General features: G+C 47.7%; 1 protein-coding gene across 1 annotated transcript in view; it reads right to left on the minus strand.

The window, feature by feature from the left end:
* Positions 1-18,696, minus strand: part of LOC104367512 (dynein axonemal heavy chain 9) — a 79,301-nt gene that overhangs the window by 42,602 nt on the left and 18,003 nt on the right. Inside the window, exons 12-22 of the mRNA XM_042802311.1 lie at positions 18,160-18,286; positions 15,266-15,521; positions 13,772-14,013; positions 11,136-11,271; positions 9,859-10,055; positions 9,343-9,767; positions 7,423-7,645; positions 4,954-5,120; positions 3,716-4,586; positions 2,115-2,245; positions 867-993 (exon numbers count right to left, since the gene is read on the minus strand). Of these exons, the coding sequence (XP_042658245.1) occupies positions 867-993; positions 2,115-2,245; positions 3,716-4,586; positions 4,954-5,120; positions 7,423-7,645; positions 9,343-9,767; positions 9,859-10,055; positions 11,136-11,271; positions 13,772-14,013; positions 15,266-15,521; positions 18,160-18,286 (2,902 nt within the window). The remainder of the gene's footprint in view (positions 1-866; positions 994-2,114; positions 2,246-3,715; positions 4,587-4,953; positions 5,121-7,422; positions 7,646-9,342; positions 9,768-9,858; positions 10,056-11,135; positions 11,272-13,771; positions 14,014-15,265; positions 15,522-18,159; positions 18,287-18,696) is intronic.

Raw genomic sequence — 18,696 nt, forward strand, 5'->3', positions numbered from 1 at the left:
TTGCCTAAAACGGGAAGGTTACTACAAGTTCCTCCACAGGCTGATCCAGCAATCCACCACAGTCAACAGGAGGAATGGTATATTTGATTTCCCCACATCTTCTATTCAGACACCATCCCCAGAAACAGAGCCTGGAGAGGAGAAGCTCCCTCAGTCAGATGGTGCAGAAGCCCAGCGCAGGAGGTCAGATACCCAGCCTGGCCCTGAGCTGCGCAGGGGTGGATGTCAACCCAAGAGATTTACTTGCTTGCCTTGGCCGTAGCCACCATCTGACCACCAGCTGTCTTACTTTTAGGTTGTGTTCTTCTCTACCCATGTAATCAGGATGTCCCAAAGTCTTTTGCATGGGGGAAGAAAGAAGTGGCTGACTAGCAAATGCCTATTCTGCCTAAAAAATGGGAACTCTCCAAGCCATCAGTTGTCAACACTTCCACATGTGAATGCCCAGTCTGTGGCTATTCCAACAGCAGATGCTGTTTGGCGGCATCTCAGGTTGAGAATCCAAGGTCAGCAACAAGTTTTGGTTGACATTCTCAAGAAAGATGGTTTCATCCAAACTCACTGTACCCCAGCAGAAACAAATTCACTGTTTTTATGGCATCAAAACCTAGCTCTATTCTGTGCAACACTTTCAGAACCAGCTGCAAGCATCACCAGGGTTAGATCAGACAACACACAGTGCACATGTTGCCTTTCAAAGATGACAGATGAAGGCCAGCTGTGAAAGAATTATTATTAATCCGAGTGAGGGTGGGAGAAAAAGCACTCAAGAAAGGATAAGCCACAGGAAAGTCCCAAGACAGCATCTTCTGCTGTGACATTACTGGCAGCTGGAAAAGGCAAAGATTATGCAGTACAAAGCTTACCAGCTGTGGGTTGGTGCCATTGGAAAGAATATCCAATAAATCTGCAGAAGAAATGAAGTAAAATCTGGGAAAGGCCAACCTTTTCATGTCCAAATATTCAGCCAAAGCCTTCTCACACAGAGACAATCTGGGGAGACAAAACAGATAAACAGAGTCCAAGACAGGTGGGTAAATACCATTTCATGTTTCATGCTACAGCTTGGGTTATCAAGCAGACACTCCCCTACCATGGGGAAATGTCAGACATGAGCTGAGCCTGTAGGCTGGTCTTCTACAGCATTTTCCAAACAGATCAACACAGCACATAGTAACTCATAGTAACTCTCTACTTCCGAGGGTCAAACAGCCTAAGAGTCAGAGAAGCCTCATGAAAAAGAAGAAACACAGAAGCAGCTAGAAAGGGTTTGCAGTCTGAGCTGTTTTAGACAAACTCATAACTGCCACGGGTGATTTCATACTGGGATAACAGTTTCCATAACTGCTTTTATTCTAATGAGCCACATTTTAAAGTCTGATTCAGACCTAGTCAGCTTTTTGTGTTTGCAAAGCCTGAACGGAAACTTGTTTGCTCCAATCTAAAACGAATCTTTCAGTGTTTACATGCTAAACTGCTGCTGAGCTTACAAAGTTCATAAATAACATACAGCTAGTCCTCTGTGAGGAACATTAGCCTTATCTGATTAAAAAAAAAATAAATCTTTATTTTAAATGGATAGCTATTACTGACACAACAGCTATCATATTAACTTTTAAGTGTGTTCCAGGTAGACAAGTTCATATGTAAAGTGAGAAGTGTATCCATCTCAGGACACTAAAGGTCTTTCTCAGAGAGCCTACTTATACCACGTGTCAAGGGTACACACACACACAGAATTTCGTAAATTAAAGAACATGGGATCAGCTCTGCTGCAGATATCCCTGCTTGGACTGCTAAACAGATATTTAAGACATTGTATTTGGGGTGGCAGTGAGGCCACATGTTATTGAAACCAGGTGAATGTCTAGCTTTGTATGTGTGCAAATCAATATTCAGGATGAGAATCTGCACATACACAAAGCCAGACTGCACCCTGGGGGCTTCAGGGTGATGGATCACAAATCAAAAAACTCAAGAAAGATCAGAAATGCTGCGACTTGTGAACGTGGAATGCACAGTCTGGAAAGAAACCCCTGGAGAACATATTAAACAAATTTATCAGAGTTGAACGCAGTCCATGCCAGAATCTTGGGATTTGAAGTTCTACATACCTACTCTGAATGTCCTCCAGTTGTTGGGACAGACCTGGTTTATTGGTAGCCTCAACTACATTTGGGGTTTTCTGAGCTTCGTAGGCCAGTTCCTTAAAATCCACATCAATCCCCTCAAAGCGTTTGGAGTCCTAAAAGGCAATACAAGGAACACATTCATGGTAAAACACTAACTTTGTGCTACAAAGATCTCATCCTCTGGATGATGTCTTTGGGTTGAAGGGGAAAGGCTCTGTGCAGAGAGCCTCCTGTCCAGTGCAGAGGGACCTCTCCACCATTTCAGAAGGGCTTTTCCAGCCATGTGCCTGAAACATGTCTCCAATGGGGCACTCACCACCTTCTCACTGTATCCCAAAGGGGTTGTGAATAAAGTGATCCATGCAGAAGCCAATGCCTAGAACCAACCATATTCATGGGATTGAATTTCCCTTTGAATGTCTCCTCATAACTCTTCCTCTCCCGTGTCCAGATGAAATACCAAGCTTCCCTGGCCACAGCAGCAGGAAATGCTCCCATATGGGGGGAAAAGCTACCGACCCCATGTGAGTTCACTCTTCCCCTCTTGCTATAGCATAGGAGTCCCAGTGCCCATCCCTGAAACGGGTATGATGACACTTGCAGAGGAGAGCCCTTCCTTGCCTTAAGTAAGGCCATGGAAACCCCATGTTGGCAGCAGAGGAGCATGCTGACAGTTACGCTCTGCACCTAACACGGACCCTGAATTTCTGGAGGTAACAGGGAATGAACAAATAAAGCTATGTTCAGAATGTCTCCACTTCTCCTTTCTTTCCAAGCCAGGCCTCCCAAGTGAATCAGGACACTGAATAAAAGTGCTCCAAGCTTTCCTGGTAACACTTCTGCATCAACCTGTGTTCAGCCCCAGTAGCAAGGCTCCGGCTGGAGGGTTGAGCCTTTCCTACACACAAGTCATGTAGCCAACTTCAGATGTGCATCCCGTGCCCTGCCAGCACATCCTTCCCCAGACCTGCCTGATCCCGAGGAGGTTCAGTCTCCAGAGGCTTTGAGCTTCATCTTTTTGTCTAGGGAAGAGAAGAGGCTGCTGATTCACGCCACCTTCCAGACGGGCACTGAGATGCAGCCAGCTGCCCAGTAGGATCTAGATTTAAATCATTATGCAATTTCATACATGCCATTAGATAGCTGTTGGATATTAACAGCTTGCTTGCACGTGGCACAGCCTTCAGGGCACTGGTTATTAGCACCTGTATATATTGCTCAGTAAGTGAGGTGTGCCCAGTGCTCTCCAAAGCAGAGGAGGAACAGTCCAAGCAGACCAGAGAGAAGGGATGGAGACAGGGTAGTGTATCGTCTGGGTGTCACTGGGCTGTGCACACCCCCTCTTGGTTGTCAGTCCCCAGCAGTGCTGTCAGCATGGCTCAAGCACAACCTACAGTACAAAAAAATCCTGGGGCAACACTAGGGAAACTACCACAGCACTAAGGGACCCTCCAAAAAAGCAAGGCAGCAGGAGAAAAGCCCTGCTTTGGGGAAGTTGACATTACAGATAACCCTGTTTCATATAATGGAGGCTCTTCTTCAACACTTTCCAAACAGGAAAAGTAGGATTTGGGGTTTCATACCTTCGGAAGTTGTGCCCGTATATCTTCTGAGCCTATGAATATGCTCTCCAAGTGAGACCATGTACGTTGCACTTCAAACCAGAGGGAAATTATGGAGTCCGCAGTGGACAGCCTCCTCTGCCATGCAGACACTTCCTCCAAGAAGAAAGCAATATATTTGGATGTCATTAAATTCTGCAGCTGAACCTGGTTGTCTTCTAAAGTTTCAATGAGTTCCTCATTTGATTTCAGCAATGGGATGTTTGTCCGGGAGTGAGGCTCATACTGAAACTCCATGGTGCTCCAAGTCATTTTTAGTTCCTTCAGAACTTTTTCCATACTCATTTCTCGCACTGCTTTGTCCACAATACCACGAACCTCATCCTCAAAGTTATGCAGGTTGAGCTTCAGGAGGTCAGCCAGCATGGTGTCAGAGTCCATCACAAACCTCACACCCGTCATCTGCATCAGTTGATTCCAGTGTCTTTCTCTAATGGCAGGATTTTGAAGTTCTGCCACAGCTTTCAGGGCCGTCAGCATGTTCTTCACTTTCTTGTCCAGCCCAGTGAAAGCATCCCACGCTCTCATTTCCTTATCCAAATTCCGAATCTCTCTCGCAAACTTTTTACACTCCAGATCCATGTTTTCCACATTAATATCCACCCATTTGGTGGCCTGCCAGTCATCAAGGCTAGTGTTCACAAGGAAGATCATATCCCAGAGCTCTTTGAGAAGACACAGCTCCTTTCTGCACTGTTTCAGTTGTTTATAATCTGGCACCATGACTTCAAACAGACCAGCTGATTCATAAATCGAGGTCATGGCTGACTCCATTTGTTTAATCTCAATGTGCTTTGCATCCAGCAGTTGATAAGGCTTTTCAGTGTCAAACCTAGAAAGGAATGTTTATTCTTCATAAGCGATATTGTAACAACTTTTAAAGAAAACATAAACCAAACAGTGCCTCTAAAAGGCAAAGAAGAGATGAAACATCTATAGTACACATAGATGGTACAGCCACATGGCACTACTGATGCCACCTTAAAACAATATTGTGTGCTCGGCATCCAGATTCAATCTCTTGCAGACACTGGACAGTGTTCCCAGGGACAAAACACCCCAGGCGTAACAGATACGGCACTGTGAGAAGGTAGGAAGTGCATGCAAGGGCTCAAGCATACATTTCTCAGGACACTCAGAGACGATCCCATAAAGCCTTTTTTCCTCAGGGCTTCTCTGATGCTATAATTTGCCTGTACCTGAACGGTGCTTCTTTCCGAAATCGCTCTCTGAATCTGTGCTGCTCAACATCAAACACCGCACAGCTCTTGCGCAGAACTGTCATTTCGTTCGCCTGCAGAGGAGCCACATGCTGTTTCACAGCTATTGCCAGCTTCTTTATATTATTCCATTTTTCTGGCAGCTCCTGCAAGCAAAATTTAAACGCTGGTAGGCAGTATTTGCTATTTGATATAAGATGCATCTGATCTGTTTATGGATAATCACAGAACAGGAAAAGCAACAGATTCTGTGTCTAAAACTGTAAGGAAGTTTTGGTGTGATGCAAAGGCTAAACACGCAATTTGGGATAAAACTAGTTATTCACAATTTTGAAGACTATTGAAGACTGAGACCTTATAACTGACTGCTCTGATTGTAAAAACATGTCAAATAATTTCAGAAGGGCCTCAGATTAGATCCTGAGCTCCCAGGGTGGTCCAATGCTCTGGAGAGAACAGGAATCTGAACACCAAGCCCAGCAGGACCCGAAGCCTGCTGGGAGAGGCTGAAGGGAGGATGGCTGTGGATTCAAGCTCATCAGATTGTCTGGCTTCCCAGAGCTAATTAAGAAACAGAGCCTGGAAAATTTTCCTGTCAGCTCTTACAGCAGAAGAAGATGTTATACCAGAATGACTTCTGGAGAGCTCTCTGAGACAAACCCCTCCAGCCTGTGTATATATTATTAGTACTAAATAAGACTGGTTTCTTTCTCAGGTCTGCATCCAAGCTGCAAGTGTGCAGCCCTGCTGACAATCTACCCTCTGTATCTGGGATTTTCTTCGGAAAGGGATTTTCTTTTTTTTCTCACTACGCTTCTCAGGCCATATCCTCTGCCTAGATACTGACACTAGCCAAGAGCCCTGCTGTCAACTCCCACTGCTTCCCACTGTACTGTGCAAGCCTACAGGAAAGATTTTGGGTTTCTCTTCATCACAGTTCACATAGTTAAGGAGATTAATGGAGACCCACCGACATTATGGAAAGAAGGGAAATAACCTGGAGGCAGCTCTGAGGCAGCAGAGATGGCCAGTGCAGGGCCAGTCCCTCCTGAGGTGTCTCTTTCTGGCACTTTATATTCCAGTCTCAATAGAAATCACTATCCCTGACCACAGCAGGGCACACATGGAGCTGCTTCCTTGTCCTTCTCATACAAACTACCAGCTCCAGCCCATCCATCTCCACGGCCATGGAAGGAGCACTACCTACAGGAACTTATTTCTGGTTTTTCCACTGTAGAGGAGTGAATGAATCATTCAACTACATGTTCCTGTCGCTTGCCAGAAAGAACAAAACTGTTTGTTATCTCCTGCATCTGAATGTCTGCCCTGCATCCCTCATTTCTTCTATCAGCAAAATAAATCAGTTGTTCGAATGTTCTTGCACAAACAGGCACCGAACAAGCACTTCTCAGGCAGAGGAATTAGCAGAGCCTGGTTCCCTGCAGCACCGTGTTTTATGTGGACTGAAGCTGCTGCAGCAGACAGAGCATCCATGTAATGGAGCTCTGATGATTTTCAGGGAGTCTGTAGGAACCTAGGTATCTTTAGGACCCTTAGCTATTCCAGATTCGGTGACCCAACCACCCACAGATCACTGTTGCACAAGCAGAAAACCAGGGCAGTGCTAAACTCCACTGGGCTCCCACCCAAGCCTGCAGCAGAGAACTGGAGCCTTTGCTGCACAGGTGCCTAAGGCTCCCCGACGGGTCCTGCTTTAAACCTTGTGTCCTACACAGCCCGCTCTGCCCACAGCGCCCCATGACTACCGGCTATCCATCAGCACGTAGCCACATGCTTCTCCACTGCAACATCTTGGCTGGTGCCAGTGCTTGTCTCCTGTTCCCCAAGGCTGGCTGGGCACCTCACGGTCTTTTCTAACCTCCATCTCATGGTTCCCTTCCCAGAAAAGAAAGGAATTCCCCCAAAACACTCTGATTCTTCAGAGCCAGATGTGGAAAGGTGCCAAAGTACTTTCATAACCTGCTCCCAGTGACGTCCTCTGGGTCAAACAGATTTGGTGCTACAGATCCAGTGAAGGACTGAAGACCTAGGGGAAGGCAACTCCTCTGCCAACATTATCCTTCCCATCTCCACAGTTGCCAAGAACTGGCTTATTTAAAAATAATTATAATTCAACCTAATTAACAGATGTATTTGAAAATGCATTAATTTTTTTCAAGAGTAATCGCTGGGAGTTGGAGCAGGCAATTCTATGTTTTTCATATATAACAAAAGGCTTAATCTCTGCTTTAAAAGAAAAATCTCAATATAACTCCAAAATTTAGAGCTATTAAGGCACATCATGCAATAGCAAAATACTATCCACTGAGGCCCTCTAATGACAGGGAGTGGGGTCTTAAATATTCCTGAAATGCTCTTAAACTCACACTCTCTCTTTGACATCTGCTACTCCGCAAATTGGTGTGTCCACCACAAGTTTTCACCCACCTCCAGTTGCTTATAGACTTCCTCTGGCAGCTGTTGCTCATACGTCTTCAGCAGTTCAATGGTTTGCTTCAGGGGCTCGAACATGGCATCAGTGGCACTGTGCCTTTCTTTAACGGCCAGGAGGTGACCCATAATCTCCACCAAGCCATCATAATCACCCTTCTCAACCTTCTTGCTCAAACCTTTATCGGCAGTTTTTATGAACTCATCAAGGTCAGCCAAGCTACAGAACACAAAGCAGGAAAGCACAAAATAAGAGCAGTTCCTACTGAAAGAATTATCAGCCTTATGCCAGGCACCTGGACTGGCATGGACAGGGGAAAGGCCTGGATAACCCTGTCCATTTTCATGGCAACATGCTGAGGGCATCAGAACCACAATTCATGCTCAAAGGGATCCATAGATGTGGTACAGCTTCCTGCAAGGAACAGATAAACAGGTTGGGACTTCTCAGGTTGGAAGAAAAGAAAGGTATCTGAGAAGGAGTATAATGGAGAACTGTGAGCTCAGGAGTGGTCTGGAGACAGTGAGCTTGAAAGGCCAGTTTTCATCTCCTCACTTCCAATACAAGAATTCAGGATCCCCAAATGAACCCGGCAGGTTGCAAAGCTACAATAAACAGGGATTCTTTTTCACACACTGTCTCATTTCACAGGGTAACTCCCTGATGCAGGAGGATGCAGGTGATAAAAAATTCACAGCAGTTCAGAAAAGAAACCAAACATTTGTGGAGAAAAAAAAAAACATTCGGGTCTTTAAATACAAAGGCATGACTCCAGTCTCTCAAAGTCCTTGAGCTATAAATTGTTAGAGACAAAGGAGAGTATCTGGGGGAAGTTTCCCTACCTGCTTACCCTGTTCTTAACCTCATCAGCTCCTAGGCACTGGTGGCAGAGGCATGGTGGGCTCCTGGATCTCCGGTGCTTTCCAGCACAGCCATTCTCCTCTCTTCAAAACACTTTTTAAGTACCCACTTAAATTATGTGGATGCTGCTGCTGGGCCAAAATGTACCCTTAAATACTTCACCTAATAAAGACTAAAGTGCTGAGTCAGGGACTCTTAATAAGAACTCCTAAATGCCCATTCTCAGCTACACAAAAACCTCTTTGCACAGTCATTACCTAACAGAATTATGGTGCTGAAAAGAACCCAAGAGATCATATCATCCACCATATGCAGCAGCCTGCACTATTACATATGTCTCTAAATACTTATTTGTAAACACTCAAGACCTACAATATTCTTCAGTTGCGACAACTCAAATAAATCACCTGATGCATTGTCCTGCACAGACCTGGCGACTGAGCAGCTATTCAGAGCAGGTAACACATGTTAACTCAAAACTTACATACAAAACTCCTCCTTTTTGTAACCTTGAAAATACCTCCCCATGACTGCTCATGCCAGGCAACCCAAATTAGGGATCTGGGGCAGGGGGGGTGTTTGTATTTTTTTTTTTTTTTCAGACAGTGCACTCAAAAGAGCAATGCACTTAGAAATAGAGCAAGTATCTCATGGCATTAATGCAACTTTACTGATGTCTAATATCAAATTCAACAAAGTAAGCACAGAGCCGCAGCACAGATTATGTTAGTTGGACCATGATGAATGGACAAACAGATTTCCCATCCAACACCACACAGCAGGTCCCAGGAGCATCGGTTTGTGGGATGCCAGTGGTACCAACTCCATAAAAATGTTTCCACTTTACACACTCAGCCATACCAGTTCCCATCAGAGACCAGCAGATGGAAGATAGAGGGGATGTGATGGAGCTGGCACGCAGTATGGACCCCCTTCTCTTAACTCTGTATTAGCTTATTGGTTATCAGCATGAAATGATAAAGCCCAGCCAAGACAAGAGAAATCCCCTTTGGTCAGCACAGCTCCTGGGGAGAGGAGACAGGAACAGCTCTCACCTGTGCGTGACGTGGTCCATGAGATGCTGCTTGAACACCAAGCTCCACCTTTTAATCACATTCAGCAAGGATGCCTTGAAAGGCCGAGCATCGACTTTCATCCAGCTCTGGAAGATGCTGATGGGCTCAATGCGATTCACCTCTTCATAGATCTTCTCATAGGAGTCGATCTGCTCTCGGAACTGCTGCAGTGTGGGAGGTGTCTCGGGGACCCCATCCTCCGCGTGGGCCTCAATTTCGGCAGCAGTGAGGATGTGCCCATAGAGGAGGAACTGGCGGAAGAACTCCTTTCTGTCATCCCCATAGAGGTAGGAGTAGTGGTCGAAGGCACTGCGGTAGTCACAGCAGGCCACCATCACGGCCTGAACGCGGCCCATCAGGTCATGGCGCATATCAGCCAGATCAGCCATGTCCTCCATGTCAGCCTAGGAGAGGAGAGGAGAGCACAGTGTTGCAGGAGCAGCGTGGTACCTCCCCACTGTCACACAGCGTGAGGGAGCTCCACAGCCAACTGACCTGGTAGTGGAGGAAGCCACTGTGCTCTGCCAGCCTGGGCACCAGGGACGAGATCCGGTAGATGTCATTGAGAAGACTTTCCACCATGTCATAGAAGCTATCGTGTGTGCCAGGGTCCAAGGAGGGATGAAATATCAAATCTGGGATCACCAAATCCAGCTGCACCTCAAACAGGGGAGCAAGCCCTGCCTTGGGATCTAGCAGGGAAGAACCGAGATGCCAGGATTTTTTTCAAGGGCAGGAAAGTGGTCCTGAGCCACCACTAACATCCCACCACAAGATGCACCCACGGCCCACAGGGACACCAGGCAGGTGTGATCACAGACACCCACTCGCTGGGTCCAGTGACACTGTCTGCATTCAACATGGAAGAGATGCTGGCAAATTAGCTGATGTTCTGGTACCCACAGGAGATATTGGAGAACAAATGAGACAAGTGATTTAAGGACTGGAAAAAATGCTGTGAAGGAAAGCCTTAAAGAGACCAGGCTCTTTAGCTAATCAAAAGGGAGTCTGAGAGTTGAACAATTACAGTGCATAAGTACTTGCAGAGGAGAAAAACAACAGGAACCAAGAGGCTCTTTAATTTAGTGGAGAAAGGCATGAAAAAAACCCACAGCAACTGGAAACTGAAGCCAAATGCAAATGTGAAATTATGTGCACGTTTTTAACAAGATGGTGAAGAACTGGATGTAATTCTCCAACTCAGTGTCCCTCCACAACCAGTAGGGAAATGTTCCTGGAGATGTGCTTTAGCTGGACACAGGCTGCTCTCAGCAGAGCAAAACTCCACAGTGGCCTTAGGCAGGAGGATTGATTTAGTGACTCCTGAACCCACCTCTTCACTGCACTAACGCTCAGGGACTGAGGTTCTTCTTTCATGCCTTTCATCAGCAGAACCTGCTCTTGAGACTCTCCACAAATGATAGATTGTGTCACCCTGATGCTTTGTGCATGGGAGGGCAGGAGATGGCCGATGCTGAAGCACAGACTTGGAATGACGCCTCAATTTTGTCTGTCCATTAATCCCTGCAAATGGTGCATAGTCGTCTCTATCCCTCCCCCTGAGCAACGCTTTGCTCCAGCAACTGGGGGATGGAGCCACCCACCGTGTCCAGAGGCTCCCCCAGCACTTGCTATAGACAGTGCAAGAGGCACAGCAGAAAGCCAGGAAGAAGACAGCAATTCTTAGGCATGAGGGAGACCACCAACCAGAAACCTCCCCGTGGTGAGACTGAAGCAGCCACCACAACCAGGGGAGAAGAACCAGCAGTCACCTGTGTTTTCCAGGAGGTACTTGAGAGAGCACTCGATGGCAGTGAAGAATCCATCCAGGACTATCTCATCGACATAATCCACATAGGCCTTCCAGATGTCAGATTCTGGGTCTGCATGTAACAGGCTCTGGTTTTCCTGAAAGAAAAAGAAAGATGCCTTTAAATACAGCAGAGCTGAGTCTATCCTACAAGAGAGCTGCCCACAGCTAAGGACTGATGCCAGTGCGCACATGGGTACCAGCCTTGTGAAGGGATGGGAAACCAGAAACATGGATGTTGCTGCTGCTGGCATGGCCACAGTTTGTTCCTTCTGGGAAGGGCTGCTTTGTCATCTGAAACAACTCAAAATAACTGCAAGCTAAAAATGGAGTGAAGAGGCTTAGCAGCTCCACAACGTGTTCTCCTCCCAGGCCACAGGGCTTAAGGCTGCTCGCACACTGGGGCAGGGAGCTCTGCTCATCCCAATGCATGGAGAGCCAGCCCTGGTGGCCTGCGTAATGTTACCTTGAGGGGATAAGGCTTTCAGGGTGGACTGCTTACACCTCTGCCCTACAAATGGTCATCTCAAGACCACTCTTGAGACCACTCTCAAGAGAACTCTTAAACTCAAGAAAAGGTTTTTAAATAAACCATGTAAAAAAGGAGTAAGATTGGGATCAGAAGACAAAGGGCTAGCTAACAACCTCCTTCCTCAGCTTACTGTATTCCCTTCCTCTAGGCAAGCACCATCAGGAAATTCAGGGTTTTCTGGTTACAGCAGGGACCCATCCTTCCTGGTTTTCCTCTTTCCATCCCCACAAGGCCAGGCTGTGTACCCACTTCCTGCACCTCCCAGTAGCCTCCCAGGCTCTGCTGTGATCCTGTCCCCTGCCTTGCTATGCCCCCAGTGTTGCTTTTCCTAAGCCTGTCAGAGCCTCTCAACACAGGCATGGCCTCAAAAAAAATTAGGTCCAGCTTTTAGTGAGCAGGAATCAACACACCCTGTCTGTTGCCAGGGGGCCGGCACTGGCAGTGATTCACGTGTGGAGGCACAGGAGCGGGTGCCATTCCCAGTGCTGACATGGCAGCATGGCACACGTGAGAGAGCAGCATTGCCAGTTGGGCTTGAACCAACCCAAAGTTGCTGATCCCCGACTTGACACGTCATAGCTGGGTGCTTAAACTCTCAACAGAGCAAGCCAGGGCTCTGGCCCCTTGCAGACTCACCCTGGCCACATTTTGCTGACATGAAAGAAAGGGGAACTGATAGGAATGAACTCTGTCGGAATGCCCATCTGAAAGCACCACCCACTCTTCATCATTCCCTGTATTTGATAATGTCCCCTTGTTACTGGTGTTACTGATGTCTTCCTGAACCTTTACTTCAGAGGCCTCATCCTGGTGAAAGAAGGGCAATGAAAGCCAGCATCTAGCTGTCTTGCCTTTGCTGTTGGTGCACACACCCAAACCCTCACTGTGCAGTACCCAAACCTCACTCAGCAGCCTCAAGACTCACAGACCCCCAGGAAGACTTGAACCACCAAGGGAAGCCCAGCAGACCAGCTCTTGGCCCCTCTGCTGCTGCTCCTCCAGGTTTGATCGCAATGCAGGACAGAGGCATGAGGACACCCTATTTTGGGCCAGGATGCCTTTTCCTCCCCAGGACCTTCCTGCTGCTTTGCAGTTGGCCCTGCACCTGTGAGCAGCATTGGCGGAGCCACCACACCAGTGGTGCCAGTCCTCCTGCCATGACCTCAACCCCATATTCTCCTTGGACAGCCCAGCAAGTGCCCTGGTCTTTTGGGTGGTAGCTGGAGGTGGCTGAGCCTGTTACAGCTGTGGCAGCAGAACAACATGGGCATGGTAAAATCCTCACCGTGGGTTCACTGTGCAGAGAAGGGGGTTAGAGGTCCAGGACTGACTGCAGACAGCAAGGTAAGATGAGCAGTGAGAGCCCAGTGCTCCAGAGAGGGTCAGACAGTTCTCTCCAGAGTCCAAGGCCAGACGGTGACCCTCAGGAGAAGAAAGGATCTAAAATCCATCTCCCTCTAGGACAGGGTGCTGTCCCTGTCATCCATAAAAACTTGCTCTAGGCAGGTGAGGAGCAGAGCTGTGGGCTTTCTCCTGGCCCAAAGAGGACTCTCAGCTCTGGCAGAGCTGCTGGAAAGCACCGAGGTTTGGACAGCAGCTTTTTTCCTTTCACTTAGCTTCTCACTGGACTGTCACTGTCGCCTCCTGCTCCCACAGAGGGACAACTAGTCTGAAACAGAAAGGTCAGCCACAGCCAGCTCCCTCTCTTTTTTCAGGCAAATATTTCAAAGGGGGATTTTTCCTCTGATCAGGATCCCAAAGCCTGATACACGACTCCCCTCTAGTGGCTCCACAACAGCCAGGATTGAGAGCCAGACTCCGCTGGGCTGCAGCTGCTCCCGACCCTGCCCCAAACTGGGTGCCCAGCAGTGCCCAGCTAGCAGGTCTGCAGCACACAGCCATACCAACTCACTTATCAAAGTCATCATTAAATCAATACTAAGATTTTCAAACAAGTCAAGGGAGTTAATTTTAAGGTGAAACAGCTCTGGACATTTTCACTAGAGTGGAGAGACACATGGAGCTTATGAAGAGTCAAGAAACCCCTGGCGAAGGTTCCCCCTCACCTTCACCAGCAAATGAATCCTCTGCCCGGATTCTCTGACAAGGCTGTAGCGCTTTTCCAGACGGTCCTGACAGTCCTCTAGGCTTAGCAGTGATTCCTTTTTACAGTCTTTCCTCTCAAATATGGGCGACGCCCATGATCGCATGATGGTCTGGATCTCCTCAACATTGTTTTTGGCCTTCTGTATCCTCTGCTCGAGGTCATGGACATCATCCATCACCATGGAGATGTGATCGCAGACACCTAGTAAAAAATGAGACGACTGACTACTTGTTTTCAGAGCTGCTGGGCCAAGCTCTTGTGCACCCTCCTTAAAACCTGCCTCTGACTTTTTCCCCATGGCCTTATGTATTTCTCACCCGTCATTAACATGAGACTTACCACCTTGACGAACAGAGCCACTTCTAGCTCCCTCCTGCCCCAACAGGCCATGGTAGGGACAGCCTCAGCCTCTGCTTTCTGCCAGGAGTACCACTACCATGGGCATGTCTGACAGTTCCCACTTCTCTCTATCCAGGTTTGATCTCCCACTGACTGCTACCAGAGAGAGCAGCATGGGCAGGATGAGAACAACAGGCTGAGTGACCCTGCCACCATCACTAGAGCAGGGACCCATAGCCCTAACACATGGGCTGTGCAAACCCCAGGTACCAGAGAGGGCTGCATTTAGATGCAGAGAACTTAAGGTTCATCTGCAGGAAAATCCCTTCATCTTTATTGTGCAATGGAGAGAGAGTTTTTCCAGTGTGAGGACTTCTGCTCTGCATGTTCCCAAGGGAGGACGCTTGTTCCTATTCATACCACAAGCCTGATGACAGAAATATATATGCCACCTGTGAGCAGTTTTCTTTCACCAAGAGGAAACAAATCATCTTCCTCCGCTCTGCTTTGCAGTTAAAACTGATCAAGCAAGAACACTGGTTAAATCATCCCAAAGTCACGGTGCACAAAACCCACCTCTAACTGCAGTATTTCATACTTCTGGAAAAGATAATGAGGTGGCCCTGGCTCTCAGTGGGACAAGTCCACCTCAGTGCCAGATGGCTGTGCCAAGGATTCCCACTCCCTGCACAACTGGGTGAGAAAGCAGTGCCTCGGGGACACAGGCACACAGCCACACAACAGGTCACTTGGGCTGGCACAGGGGGCCCAGCACAGGCAGCGAGCAGGTGCCTCAACCCCAGCCTTGCCAGCTCTTGCAAGCCCAAATCTTGCCATCTCTTTGGTGGCACAGGGCAGCTTCTCCTCCCCTAAAGCCTAGGCTGAACCTGAAGGGAGCAGGATCCTGTCCACAACCCTAGCAGATCAAGGCAACATGGAAAGGAGCAGGCAAGCTGGGGGCTGCCCTTCATTTGCCCAACTCTGGCTCTGCTGGAGAGCCCCTGCCCTGCTGGGAACCGCAGTCGGGAGCCAGGTGACGGAGGCTGAGCACGTGGGGGAATCTGATGAGACCCAAGTGTATGTGCTCTTTCCCCCTAACACAGAGCTAGCTCACCCTCCATCTTCCAGTTCAGCGTTTCTTCTGCCTCTTTCAGCTTCAAGTCAATATCCCGCAGCTGCCCCTGTATTAGAGGGTATTCCACCTCCAGGACTGTCTTCAGGACCTTGTTGTATCTGTTCACCATCAGCTCCAAGTTGGCCACCATCTGCCGGTATGATTCCTTGGAGGAATAGATTTCTGTTGCCGTCAGTGGAATGGCTCCCATCTGGCTGCCAGACAGGTACCTCACCTCCCTCAGCACCGAAACGAGCTGGAGAAACAAGGCAGAGCGCTGAACATGAGACAATCCTCCCCATTTACCTGGTACTCTCCTATCAGTTCTGAGCATTTTAGGGGTTTCCTGCCGTTTTATTCACAAAGCAGCATGCTCTGAAAAGAGCCTGGACACCCACCAGTCCATACCACCTGTCCTCCATTGATCTTTGCCTCTGGTTTTCTTCCCAACCAAAGACAGACAGGTCTGTTAATTACCCAGCAGCAAACTCTGTGCAGCCTCTAAAAGCCATGAGGATATCTGGTCCTCTCAGCTATCCTCATCTATAGAGTCTTTCAGCAATACCGTGCCTGCAAGTGGAGCTTAGCAATTATCTAAGTGAAAGATAAGATGGCTCCAGTTTTGTTGGTTTGCTGAGCTGACTGGCTTAAAAAAAAAAAAAAAAAGGCAAAAAATAAAACAAAACAAACAAACAAAAAAAAAAAAAAACCAAAACAAAACAAACAAAAAACCTCCCAAACAACAAAAAAAAAAAACACCAAAACCATGGCCCCAAACCCACAGACTCAAATCCTCCTGTGGCCACCTTCCATCAAAGACTTCTGCTGGAGACCTCTCCCAGCCCAACCAAAGGCACTCAGTGCCAGTGCATGTTTGAGTTGACATCTGAGTTGTGATGGGACCAGATTGAGGGGGGTTATTAAATTATAAATCCAAGTATAAATGAGTCCCTGCAACAAAGGGAGCAGTGAGGTCTTCCAGTGCGATATATCACTTCTAAAACTAAAAATCTTTGCTCAGTTTAGTGACTAGTGAGAGGTAAAATGCTCTGGGAACTGCACGCGTTGGCAGGGTGACAGAAATTCAGTACGTTGTATGGGCAATGGCAGGGGTGAGCACCACTCCTGGCTGCAGCTGAACTTGGTGTGCAGCTCCCTAAGAATGACCTTTCCCTTAGGTTGGCAGATTGTATCCCTTCCTGATAAGGCATGGGGAAGAAATCTCTCTCTGATCCCATTCTGTTCATGCCCTCTGATCCCAAATCCTTGACCCTATTTTCAATAGGAAAACTGGAAAGCTGTAGGTATGAACAGAAGCAGGTGAAACCACAAGCACAACTGCATTTGTCATTGCCCTGGGTAGCAGGCAGGGGTTACTGAAACCTCTCCACCACTGCCTGACACTAGGCAAAATCCAACATCCAGCAGAAATGGCCAAGGCACCTGGGAAACAGGTTCCCTTGGAAGGGACAGCAAAGGGGAGGAGGGACATGCAATGTAAGTCAGGAAGGTAAGTCATAACACACTCAGAGTACCTACAGTACTAAAGTGACAATGAACACGATGACAAGAAGAGGAAAGAAAGAAGGGGTGAAGAAGGGTGCAGGGGGCACTCTGGAAAGGTGAACAATGGAGGATGGGGTGGTAAGAAAGGGAAAACCAGAGGACTGAAGGAGCGAGAGGGAAAACTGCATAGAACCAAGCTCCCCTCCCTTCTTTGCACTGGAATGTCTGGGACATTCCCACCATAGGGTCAAGGGTGTCTTCCCCTCTTTCCCTCTCCTCCATGGAAGGTGAGCTCTGGAAGACTCTTCCATGCTGAAGGATTGCAAATACATCCTCCTCTCTCTAAGCAAAATGAGGTGCTCCTATGGAGTCCTCCTTTGGAAGGCATGAAGGGGCTCCTAAGCGGCACTTAAGGACATCAGGCAGTCCTCAGAATGGAAAGCTGTGAAGAGCAGTACATAAGCACTCAAAAACTGGAGCTGAGATAAGGCATGCTTACATGCTGACAGTCTCCAAACCCTGCCACCACCGTGAAGGGTAGAAAAAATCCCCTGGGGCCATTTGGCTCCCACCTTAGCAAGAAGCTTCCAAGGACATGGACAAATCCTTTGACAGAGAGCCAAGCATGAATGAGCTCTAAATCCTAAACATCTTTCTTTAACACCCAAGGAAGAGGGGAAGTTTTTGATGCCAACGTTTCCCAGGCCCCTGAGATTCAGCACCTCCCCAGCAAACAGCATTTTTACAGTAGACAGACCCTGGCTCCCACCACACCCCAGGAAGCTTTCAGTCTATCTATGCACCCTGCTGGCTTGGACCCCTGCTTCTGCTTTGGGTGAGGTGGATGGTCAATCCTCCCTGTGCTGAAGACAGGCTTTAGGGGAGCTCTAGGGGACAGAGAAATGATCTTAAATCTATTGTAAGCCTCATTCACCACAATAAGGGAAATCCAACAGCCATAATATTGAAGTAACAAAACAAACCTTTCCTGGGTTCTTTACAACCTTTCAGGAAACTCAGATTTCAGGTACACATAACATGAACCCATCTCTGTAGATGACTCCCCACACCCCCCACACCAGTATCAAATCTGGTCTGGAAATGTTGACACCAGTTAAACATCTGGCTTCTCAGGGACTTTCTGTCACTGGCTTTAACTAGAATTTGCTCTGCTTAAACCGTAATCCTGGTATGGGATTTACCTCCTTACTAGGAGATAAAGGTCACAGAGGATGGCAAACTCAGGTTACCCATCACAGAAGGGGGTTCCACAGACTGCAGTAGAACAGGTCTAGTACCAATCCCACCAGACCTCCCGTGCATGGTGGGGCACAGCTTGGAGCCATGCCTGCAGGCAGGCAGGCAAGCTAACTGACAGCAGTTTTTACCTGGGGATCAAAATTGACAGTGATCAGTTTGGTTTCTGGATCTCGCTGGATGAGTGGTTGAATAAGGTTGTACTGTGATTTTTCAGACACTGTCTGGGACCAGCCTACATAGAGCTTTTCCTGATACCTGCCAGAAAAAAACAAAACAAAACAAAACAAAACAACAGCCCCATGTAACTACTAAGCCAGCATTCCAAGGTATATAATCAAATGAAAGTCAATCCTGTTTCTGAGGACTGAAGAACATCAAGGAATATTAAAAACCCATTCACACTCTCTGCACAAACAACATGGCTTCAAAGACAAACACTCAAAAACCAGTGACAGCATCAAGTCAGGAGGGCAAAGATCTCTCAAGTACCATTTTTAGCACAGGATTCAGATTTGGAGACATACTTTCAGAAGTGTTTAGCCTAAATAGATAAGCAGCTGCTGGGCATTTCCAAAGTGTCTAAGCAGGATGGGTACCTCAACAAATGATGGGTACCTAATACAAATGCTAGGGATGGATGCAGTTGCCCTCACTTCTCTCAGAGT

This window comes from Tyto alba, unplaced genomic scaffold (genome assembly GCF_018691265.1).
Source record: "Tyto alba isolate M040663 unplaced genomic scaffold, T.alba_DEE_v4.0 Super-Scaffold_39, whole genome shotgun sequence".
NCBI lineage: Eukaryota > Metazoa > Chordata > Aves > Strigiformes > Tytonidae > Tyto > Tyto alba.